Source organism: Mus caroli, chromosome 13 (genome assembly GCF_900094665.2).
Source record: "Mus caroli chromosome 13, CAROLI_EIJ_v1.1, whole genome shotgun sequence".
Lineage (NCBI taxonomy): Eukaryota > Metazoa > Chordata > Mammalia > Rodentia > Muridae > Mus > Mus caroli.
The window spans coordinates 71,321,030-71,333,340 of NC_034582.1; the positions used below are offsets into that span (position 1 = coordinate 71,321,030).

The 12,311-nt window shown below is 35.9% G+C and overlaps 1 protein-coding gene across 1 annotated transcript in view; it reads left to right on the forward strand.

Moving 5' to 3' along the window:
• Nucleotides 1-12,311, forward strand: part of Mctp1 (multiple C2 and transmembrane domain containing 1) — a 594,489-nt gene that overhangs the window by 220,285 nt on the left and 361,893 nt on the right. Inside the window, exon 2 of the mRNA XM_021180105.2 lies at nucleotides 10,102-10,216. Coding sequence (XP_021035764.2) covers nucleotides 10,102-10,216 — 115 coding nt within the window. The remainder of the gene's footprint in view (nucleotides 1-10,101; nucleotides 10,217-12,311) is intronic.

The following is a 12,311-nucleotide window of genomic DNA, read 5'->3' on the forward strand; positions in this document are numbered from 1 at the left end:
GCAGACCCCATTAGCTCCTTGGGTACTTTCTCTAGCTCCTTCATTAGGGGCCCCGTGTTCCATCCAACAGATGACTGTGAGCATCCACTTCTGTATTTGCCAGGCACTGGCAGAGCCTCACAAGAGACAGCTATATCAGGGTCATGTCAGCAAAATCTTGCTGGCATATGCAATAGTGTCTGGGTTTGATGGTTGTATATAGGATGGATCTCCAGGTGGGACAGACTCTGGATGGTCCTTTCTTCTATCTCAGCTCTGAATTTTGTCTGTGTAACTCCTTCTATGGGTATTTTGTTCCCCATTCTAAGAAGGGGTGGAGTGTCCACACTTTGGTCATCCTTCTTCTTGAGTTTCATGTGTTTTACAAGTTGTATTTTGGGTAGTCTAAGTTTCTGGGCTAAATCCGCTTATAAGTGAGTGCATATCATGTGTGACCTTTTGTGATTGGGTTACCTCACTTAAGATGATATCCTCCAGATCCATCCATTTGCCTAAGAATTTCATAATTCATTGTTTTTAATTGCTAAGTAGTACTCCATTGTGTAATTGTATCACATTTTCTGTATCCATTCCTCTGTCGAGGGACTTCTGTGTTCTTTCCAGCTTCTGGGTATTATAAATAAGGCTGCTATGAACATAGTGGAACATGTATCCTTATTACAAGTTGGAACATCTTCTGCGTATATGCCTAGGAGAGGAATTGCTGAATATTTTGGTAGTACTATGTCCAATTTTCTGAGGAATCGCCAGACTGATTTTCAGAGTGGTTGTACCAGTTTGCAATCTCACCAATAATGGAGAGTGTTCCTTTTTCTCCACATCCTCCCCATCATCTGTTGTCACTTGAATTTTTGAACTTAGCCATTCTGGTGGAATCTCAGGGTTGTTTTGATTTGCATTTCCCTGATTATTAAGGATGTTGAACAGTTTTTCAGGTGCTTCTCAGATTTTCGGTATTCCTCAGTTGAGAATTCTTTGTTTAGCTCTGTACCCCATTTTTAATAGGGTTATTTGATTTTCTGGAGTCTAGCTTCATGAGTTTTTTGTATATATTGGATATTAGTCCCACTATAGGATTTAGAATTGGTAAGATCCTTTCCCGATCTGTTGGTGGCTTTTTTTGTCTTATTGACAGTGTCTTTTGCCTTATAGAAGCTTTGCAATTTTATGAAGTCCCATTTGTCAATTCTCAATCTTACAGCACAAGCCATTGGTGTTCTATCCAGGAATTTTCCCCCTGTGCCCATATCTTCAAGGCTTTTCTCTACTTTCTCCTCTATAAGTTTCAGTGTCTCTGGTTTTATGTGGAGTTCCTTGATTCACTTAGACTTGAGCTTTGTACAAGGAGATAAGAATGGATCAATTCACATTCTTCTAAATGATAACCGCCAGTTGTGCCAGACCATTTGTTGAAAATGCTATCTTTTTTCCACTGGATGGTTTTAGCTCCCTTGTCAAAGATCAAGTGACCATAGGTATGTGGGTTCATTTCTGGGTCTTTAATTCTATTGCATTGATCACCTGTATCTACCTGTCTGTCACTGTATTAGTAGCATGTAGTTTTTATCACAATTTCTCTGTAGTACAGCTTGTGTCAGGCATGGTGATTTTGCCAGAGGTTCTTTTATTGTTGAGAATAGTTTTTGTTATCCTAGGTTTTTTGTTATTCCAGATAAATTTGCAAATTGCCCTTTCCAACTTGGTGAAGAATTGAGTTGGAATTTTGATGGGGATGCATTGAATCTGTAGATTGCTTTCAGCAAGACAGCCATTTTTACTATATTAATCCTGCCAATCCATGATCATGGGAGATCTTTCCATCTTCTGAGATCTTCCTCTAATTCTTTCTTCAGAGACTTGAAGTTCTTATCATACTGATCTTTCACTTCCTTAGTTAGAGTCACATTAAGGTATTTTCTATTATTGGTGACTATTGTGAAGGGTGTTGTTTCCCTAATTTCTTTCTCAGCCTGTTTATCCTTTGTGTAAAGAAAGGCCACTGATTTGTTTGAGTTAATTTTATATCCAGTACTGCACTGAAGTTGTTTATCAGGTGTAGGAGTTCTCTGGAGGAAGTTTTAGGATCATTTATATATACTATCATATCATCTGCAAATAGTGGTATTTTGACTTCTTCCTTTCCAATTTGTATCCCCTTGATCTCCTTTTTCTTTAAGCTTTCAGGCCTGTTTGACTAAGTCCTTCCCATTTCCCATCCTCGTGTCTGACCACGCCCATTGGTCACTAGAACAGTAAGACCTTTCTTTGGTAAGTGTGGTCATTCCCAGGTGACTAGCTATTTCACCATCTCATGACACTTTTGTGTCCCATTTTAAATATTAATCAGAAAATGCAGATGAGCTGAAAAACCATTATTTGCATCCACTTCAACCACTCACTGATTTGTGTTGGGTTATAGAACAAAATCCATTGCAGGCCATATAAGCAAACAGTCAGGGCAGGAGGAACAGCTTTGTATAGGAAAAATATCTGAAGGATCTGAGCCACATGGGACCTCTGCAGCTGCCATACCATACTTCTGATGGGAGGGACTGTAGCCAAACTCAGTCATGAATTCCCTGGAAGGAACCAGATTCTTTCACCATTGTGCTGTCAGAATACAACAGTGCTTATTTATGCATGTACCAAATAAAGTACCAAATAGTGAAAAGATCTAAGTCACATAGTACAATCATAGCAATGCAGAAAACTGGAAAATAGAGATTTTAGTGTTCTAATAACTCTGTTGAAAGTGTATTGAGATGTACTGAAGGAGATATCATTTTTCTATATTTTCAAAACTCTAATGCCAGTAAATAACTGAAGTAAAAGTAGATGAACTCAACAACTAAAGAAAAGAAATCAGTCTCAGAGTAGCTGGTGCCAGCTGTAGCTTATAACTTAAATTCCCAGTGCCTGCTGGATATGTCCTCGGGAACCCAGAAATCTAGTTTTGAGAATTAGTAACAAAGAGTGTGATAGCAGAAGGATCAACCCATGTCTTAGTTATAGATAAGTGAATGAGGCAGTCCTGTGGCTTAGGTGTGGTTTTCCCTCACACAAACTCATGTTGAGATTTTCCTGCCAATGCAGTGGAGATGGGAAGGGACACTTTACTAGGGATGATGCTTCTCTCATGAGTCAATTTTGCTTTTATGCAAATGCACTGTTACTGAGGGAATAGCATTTTCCAAACAAGTGCTTTCCCAATTTCCAGAACCATGAACCAAAACAAACTGCTTTCCTTTCTAAATTTTATACCCTGAGAAATTTTGTCATAATGTTGGAGAACATATTCAATGGGTAGCATTGGTATATATAAAAGACTTAATTTCTTTTTATTACAGGTTACTAATTATAGAATCTAGGGATCTGGACATGAGTTATTAAATACAAAAAATTCTTGATTTCATTTATGTAATACTTTAAGAGGAAACAATGGGGGTAAAAAGCTCTTTTCAGCTTATGTCATCCATGTGGTAGGAAGTTCCAGCTACTCCCTATTAGGAACTCTTCCGTAAAAACTGCATCATGGAAAGAGGCATGTCCCAGCCTTCAGGAAGCTTGGACAGAAATGACAGGAAAGTGAATGTCAAAAATAGCAAAACAAGTCACTAGTGCCTTGTAATTGCCATTAAATACTGTGAAATACATTTTCCTGGTCTCCCAGTTAAGCCACTTCAGTGAACAACTGATTGGGTATGTCAGGCAAGACATTCAAAGTAATGAGCATATCTGTTTCAAAGTTATATGCTTGCCTAGTGCTTTGGGAATGTCTTTCTCAATATACCTTTATGTTCGGAAGTTTATAATATATCTTTAATAATTTTTAATTAAAATATAATTATATCATTTGCTATATTCCTTTTCTTCCATCCCAACCTTTCCCATTCCCTCTTCCCCTGCTCCCTCTCAAAATCTCAGCCTCTTTAGTTGTTATTGTTACATACAAATCTATATACACACCTAAATATATAAATACACAACTTGCTCAGTCTGTTTGATATTACTTGTATGTAAGTGATTTTAGACCTGGCTATTTGGCATTAGATACCCAGTTTAGGGACTCATCGCTGAGGAGACTAATTCTGCTGTTTTTGGGATTCCTCAGGTTCTGTAGTTCTTTGATCTGGGAGTGAGATTTTCCTATTCCATGCTAACATGTCTATTAGTATTGTACATCTTCAGGTCTTGTTTACAGTTGAGGTGTCATAGGCGAAGCTGACCTCCTGTTTCTAGAACACCATGTCCAAAGCGGTTTTTAGGTTCCTCTCACTCCTAAAACCTTTCCACCACTCTTCCATAGTGTTCCCCGAGCCTTAGATGCAGAAGGTCTATTATAGATGTACACATTGTAAATGTACACAGATTAATGTGTATGTAGATGAACAACCACAATCAATTGTTCTCTGTACATAGACTTGTGGTTTTCTGAAAAATTTCTCCTGTTGTAAGAGGTTTCTTTGATGAGAGGTGAATATCTCATTTACCTGGCTGAGTCCTGATGAAAAAGCCTAAGTAATTATTAAAAGATAATTTATAATAAAACAATAAAATCCTTCTATAGTCATCCTGATAGCTTTGCAACCACTGTACAAGCGTGTAGGATAAAGCCTCTAGAGGTCCACTTGAATTTCTGAGGTCCTTCTTTCATAGTGCTGGGGTGCTATTGGAGCCTAATGTGGTGGCCTAGATCAATCATATACCTCTCTTGATTTCTCTCTTTAATCACTCCATTCAATTCTTCCAGAAACTCAGCCCAGACTTCTGCATGACTCATCCATCTGCTTTCCACATCTGCCACATCGTGTCAGTTGGCAAATTCAGCTGACTGCTTCTTCTCCTTTTCTCTCAGATCTATCTTTGTTTCTCTGAGCATTGACCAGATCACACTCTTGTGAATTTAACTGCACATTTACAAACATTTTAAAATAATTTCTATATCCACAGAATTATTCCACTTTCATCCATCCTTTTCTCCCTATTAAGGGTAAAGCTGGAGATTTCTTCATTTCCTCTAATTATTTAGCTAAGAGCAGGAATCAGGAAGTAACAGATGCTAAGTATTTGATGAATGTGGTCTGTAGGTGTGGCTTCTCTCTCCAAAAGTCCATTAAAACTTCTTTTTATTAATGGGCTGAAATTCTTCTAAGTGTTGTATCACCATACTCCAGGTCTTTTCACTGTATATCAGAGCATTTATGCACAATTTTAATTACTCAGTCCTGGGTTCATGTTGATTTTTTTTCACTCTTCCAAATAGTCATTTGTCAAAATCCTCCCCATAATTTTAGCCCCTGACCTACCGTCTCTATGAGGTTTCCTTAGATTGTCTTCCCCTTTGTAATAATTGGTCCTGTTCTAAAGGCTGAGTACCTTCATGTTTCAATCTAATTTACATATAGTTCCTTGATGGATTAAACTCCATTTTTATCAAGTATAAAGCTACCTGAAGCACTATATTAGGAAGAATTGTAAGGGTAGAGTTAGATTCCTCAAGAAAAAAGGCATTAGGTCAGATATCACCGTGAAGAGAGAAAGCAAGAAAACTGCCTGTGTGTTAGGTAACTCGGTTGCAGATCTACATGCTTTTCTAAACCCATGCTGTGTCCTTGAAAAATATATATACCCCCAAAGCTTCCATTATAAGTCATTTTCATTTTTATCCTTAAATGCTCCAGATATTTATATTAGAATTTCACATTCTAAAAAAGATAAAACTGGTATTTGAGATGGCATATAATAGTGGAAAATAAACATGTAAGTCCTAATCTATTACAGAAAAATGAGCCAGAATTTGTGAAAGACAACAGGCAAAGGCACACTTACAAAGCCAGGTTGACTTACAATGTGGAAGCTGGGAATGCTTGATTAAGACTAATGGTCACATGCAAGTATGCTGGGTTCACCTCATGGTTTTGGGAATAATCACAACTGTGTCAAAAAGCAGATACACTCACAAGGTCAAACAGAGTTTATCGCTCTAAAATACTGATAATTCAATATTAGAAAAATTACCAAGCGAAAAGTCTATTGTAAAATTTATCAGTCAATTTTAAAAGCCCAAGTAAATTAAGAGTACAATAAAAAGCTTAAATTTAATGAGTATCATGTTATTGATAACTTCCTAGAAATACATGAAAGACTAGAAGGAGGGGAGCCGAGGGGAAATGATGTGGTATTGTAACTTAACACATTTTAAAATTATTTTTAAGAATCAGATTCAGTTCAGAAGTGCCCAAAATTTCTATTATAAACAGTATTTTAGAAAAACAACAAAATTACAAAATAAGCAACTAAAATATTACAAAAGAATAAAGCACATATTACATTATATGCAGAAGATTTTTGTACAAGAATTGCAGAAAGAAAGTAGATAAAAATTACTATACAAAAATCATGTGTTCATTAGATCAGAAATAAACTGATCAAAATTGAAATTGAAAAATCATTCCATTTATAATAGAGAAGAAACACCCTGTTAACAATCAAGAATAAAATTAGATAGAGGTAGAACAAATATGAAGAATATAATATTGTATTATTAAAGGTCACAAAACAGAACCTAGATGAACTGGAAAGTTGTATTTCCCTCGAGAGTATGATATTTATAAAATTATCAACATTTCTCATATTGATGTAGAAATCCAAGGCAGGTTATGAGAATATTAGGCTTTTATTTCTCATATAAAACTAATAACCTCAATGTGTTTGAGTGATTGCTATTTATCAGATGCTATTTTTAAAGTTTTTATGGGTAATCAAACCCACAATGTATTGCTATTAATGTCATCTTATTTCCTAAATAAGAAAGCTGAAGTAAAGGCAAGTCACATGACTGCTGTAAGTGACAGAAAAAGGAAGTTGTACAACCAACCCCTGCTAGCTGGCTCAGCAAAACCAGAAAGAGTGAAAATACAATGATCATTAAGAAACATTTAGACAACAAACATGAAGATTTGTACACATCCTAACAAGTATTAGAATTCAGTCTTTTATGCAAATGATTTGGAATGAACACAGAAATAAACATTAGAGGGGAATCCCATGTATAGCCAAGTGTATTTGGGAACTTATGGAAATTTACAGGTACCAGCTGCCAACCATGCACCAGTGGATGGCCCTATTCCCAAGAGTGCATGGACAGAACAAATTGTAATTAGGTATTTGAAAAATGAGAGAGTTAAAAATGGAGGGACGAAGAGGTAAAGAGTGAATCTGGAAGTTAGGTGATAAGTAGAGGCTGAATGTTTTCAAAATGCATCATGTAAGATTCTCCAAGAGTTAATAAAATATTATGGTTAAGAGAGAAAAGTTTCCATTTCATAGGGTATATTTAAATTTTATCTTTTATAGTTTAAAGAACTACATAAAAATAAAAATTATAAGATGATTTTTAACTATGTAAGTAATTATGATGGTATGCTAAAAATTAAGAAACTATGAAATATAGAAATTACTGAGGGAATAAGACAGCTTTAACTGCTCAGTAGTCTGATGTCACATATAACATGTGCAAAGATCAAAGACAGAGGACACACCAAGAAAAAATATTTACAACAAAACAATTATTACCATGTGCAGGGTTGAGGGGAAAGGGGAAAAATTGAAGAAATAATAAAAACCTTCAGTTATTAGAGGAATACGTATAGAGTCCCAATATGTAGAAACAATGACTATATAGCTTGATAGTAACACTGAATTATAATTTGAAAATTTATTAAATTTTTTAACCACAAAGCAATATATATATAATGATTATAGATGGAGTGAGAGCTCTATGGACTGACTTATTTCACTAATAATTTTGATAATAAATGAAGATCAAATCATTCTATTGTATGCCAGAAAATAATAAAATTTTCTTTATTAATTATACATCAAGACAGTGAGAACGAGTATAGAAGGGAAAGGGATGGAGGAGGGCGTGCTCTTGGTATTGCAAAAATAATATGCCCCAGTACAGGGGAATGCTAGGGTCAGGAGGTGGGAGTAGGTGGGTTGGGGAGCAGGGCGGGGGGAGGGTATAGAGGGCTTTGGGGATAGCATTTGAAATGTAAATGAAGAAAATATCTAATAAAGAAAAAGAAAAGAGGGAGGGAGAGTGGGAGGGGAGAGGGAAATATTGATTTATTGGTCTAAAAGTACCTGTGTTATGTTTTCTTAAATAAATTGTGAATAATAGAAAACTTATGCTAACATTGTTCAAGCTGAAAACTAAACCTGACATGTATATGAGTCACTATGTATCTTTGTGTATGCTTGAATAAAGCTTGGAAGACTATGAAAGGTTATATCTCAAACTGTTAAATTAGGTCATCACTGGTCTGCTGTTCGAAGACGGGGCTTGTATTGCGCTTGTAGGAATTACAGGAAAAGACATCTGGGAGATGTGGTGCAGAATACTTGAGATTTAGCAGCTCTTTGGGTGTGAGTAGGAGGCAAATGAAGAAGTCAAAGAAGGCTCAAAATTTCCAGGCTGGGAGCCTGGGGACTGCAGCTACCCTTTATGGAGGCAAGGATATTATGGGAACAGAATGAATTCTTTTCATTTTTACCAGAGGAGAGATGATAATTCACGTGCCAATCAAAGTAAGAGTGCACCTTTTAAGTGATAATTGTTCCAAAATGAAGGCTTTCTACCCGGATCTTAAAACCTCAAATAAAGCACTGAGTCAATTAAAGGGTGACTTTGCAGTATGTGAATTATAGCTCAGTAAAGTTTTTTTGATGCTGCTTTATAATTGTGCTTCCTGTGAATTATGGTATTGGGAGCCATATTGCTCACTACTGCTTTTTCTTACTCATGCAAATTTTAAAATTAAAGAACATCCCCTTTTTTAATCAGAAAAGAAATGAGAATATTAAATAATCTCAAACCTGGGAAGAAAGTAAGTTCTTATGCTGTATACAAACTAGCTAAAACTACAAAATATAAAGTGTACAATTTCTGTTAAGCATTATTGTTTAAAATATTCCATTAGGCAAGCCTACTGAAATCTCTCAATATATAACATGCACACTTTGATTCCAAAGAAAGAAGCATTAGAAACTGAGTTCCGGTGTGAATTTGTTTCTTGCAAATACTGCCAACATGCTAGGAGAGTTTATTTCAATATAATTATTATCATTCTTCATTTACATTTCAAATGCTATCCCGAAAGTTCCCTATACCCTCCCCACTCCCTGCTCCCCAACCCACCCATTCCTGCTTCCTGGCCCTGGCATTCCCTTGTACTGGGGCATATAATCTTCACAAGACCAAGGGCCTCTCCTACTAGGCCATCTTCTGCTACATATGCAGGTAGAGACACGAGCTCTGGGGTGGGGGTGGGGGTGGGGTGGGGGTGTTACTGGTTAGTTCATATTGTTGTTCCTCCTATAGGGTTGCAGACCCCTTTAGTTCCTTGGGTGCTTTCTCTAGCTCCTTCATTAGGGGCCCTGTGTTCCATCCAATAGATGACTATAAACATCCACTTCTGTATTTGTCAGGCATTGGCATAGGCTCACCAGAGAGAGCTATATCAAGGTCCTGTCAGCAAAATCTTTCTGGCATATGCAATAGTATCTGGGTTTGGTAGTTGTTTATAGGATGGATCCCCAGGTGAGGCAGTCTCTAGATGGTCCTTATATCATATTTTATGTTGGGTAGAAGTGTATAATCCACCAGCAGGAGACTTTTGCATAAATGAATGAGTCAATACAATCATCAGAATAAATCCTTTAATTTTAATTCACAGTTATGTATAAGGCAACTTCTTTTGCACATCTTCATTTTCCATTCGTCATTCCCTGTACTTTTAACTTTACACACTATTTCTCTGTTAATTTTCCTTAAGCAAATTATATAATTGTCCATAGGCAATGCTTTTCATACTGAAATCACCAGCTGTAAACAGAGTTATAATAGTTGTTACTATTGTGCTTCCATTTTGAGTCTAAAGGCTTTCATGAATTTTAAATTTTTTACACAGTTTGTTTTGGTTGATTTGATTGGCTAATTTTCATAATTTTGTTTTAAACTTCATGCAGCCTCCTATTAAAGAAATTAGAAGGAAGAAAATAAGCTCAGTACTTATTTGTGTATTTCTTACTTTCCAGAAAATAAGTACAGTTGGAAACAGTAATGCAGATGTCCCTTTGGCTGATCCCGGAATGTACCAGTTGGATATCACACTAAGAAGGGGTCAAAGTTTAGCTGCCCGGGATCGAGGAGGTAAGAAGTTAAGAACACTATTGTTCAAAGCTTTATCTATGTGCTTCTGACAGAGTGTGTTTTCTTCACGATTGCCAATGTTTGAAAAACGTAACTGTAATACAGTTTCTACAAGTTTGGGATTCAAAGACTTTAATATGTGACTTGACTTCTCTGACATGGAAGATATGGGCTCCACATTCTGACATAGTTGGTGAGGCTCCAGCCAGATCTTATACAATATAGATTCTACAGGCATGGCATCAGTAACTGGTGAAATGTGCATTCACATATTAAGGTATACATATACACAGGGGAGCATACATTCAAATAGATGAGATATACATGTGCTTATGTGAGCATACATTCACATAGGGAAGATATGCATATGCATAGGAAGACATACATTTATAAAAATAATGAGTGCATTAACATGGGTAAGGTATACATTTGCATAATTGAAGCACACATACATAGTTGAGCATACATTTCCTATAAAAAATGTAAATTTATACAGGTGAAACATAGTCTTACATAAGTAAGGCATACATTTAAGTAAGTGAGACACGCATACATTGATATATTACATAGGTTGGCATACATTTACATATGTGAGTATGCATTTACATAGGTAAGGCATGCACTTACCTATTAACGTGAATATTAACGTGAATGAAACAGACATCATTTCCATGGACAAGGCATACATTTACATAGGTGGGGTGTTCCTTTACACAGGTGAAACAGACTTATATAAGTCAGTCTACACTTACATAGGTTTATACGTTATAGTCTATATTGTATTATAATTATACATATCATATATATTATATGTATATATGTGCATTACATATTTATAAATATATGGCTTTATCCATATTCTACATTGATATATTGTTTAAGTGATCATTTATTTATATAATTAAGGCATATATTTATATAAGCTAGACATATATTTACATAGGTGAGCATATATGTACCTAGATGAGACATACAGCTACATAGGCAAGCATATGTTTACATTAGAATCTTTGTCAGAAATTAGCTTTTGGTCAAAAAGGTTCTTTGTTACCTGAAATTGCTCAGTTTAATCTGCTATGAGAGTGAGATTTGAAACATCTCCTGGAAATGTGAAGGTCTTAATCAGCAGCTGTCTGAAGCTCAATTGGATGTCTTCCTGGTGAGTGTACAGAAATTTGAAGCAGCATTGAGGGGAAGGCAGCCAGTACCTTTTAGTTCTCAGATTTCATATTCCTAGGCAATTTCTTGATGAATTAGTCTGGGCACACAAGAGCTTTCTAGAATAGAGGCAGAATCATGGAAAGAGACCAATAAACTGGGTAGCAGCCTGAGATAATGGTCACTACCTGCTGTGACCATTATTACAGGAATTACAGAGTCCAGAGGCCTGGGAACCCACACCTTCTGGAAGCTAAGTTGAGATGTAACTACATCTATCAGGATGAGGGATAGTCCTCAAGCCTGTGCTCACTCACCATCAGATGACAGAGAGGCTCCTGATGATATGACACTTTTGCCACCATACCTCAATTGATATCTACACTTAAGAAGTTGAAAAAACTAGATTAGGAACACAGACTCTCTTTGCTGTCCCTGTCTCTGAGTGATAAATTATTTAACTTAATAATTATTTTTCATAACTAGACACCTTAAAATGTAAGTAAACAAGGGATACTTTTATAGAATTAAACATCTGCTCTAGAAGCTAATGAGAAATGTTTATTGAGTCTTACTGCCTCAGAAGTTGCACTTAAGATAAACAAAGATAAATAATATAAAGTTACCATCATTTCATAGAAAATTTTTATTATTCAAAGTGATCTCAAATTAAATTGAGTAATTTGATCTAAAATAGAATTAGATCAGGAAATAATATCAACCTTTTAATTCCAGGTCTGTCTCTAACATTGTTAAACACATAGACACATAACTATATATTGTAGCATTATTTATAGTTGTATAATTATTACAACATTAAACCCACAAGTAGGTGTATAGTTGAAGAAACTATAGATCATTCACATTCAAAGGATAGCCTGTCATTGTGTGTGTGTGTGTGTGTGTATGAGAGAGAGAGAGAGAGAGAGAGAGAGAG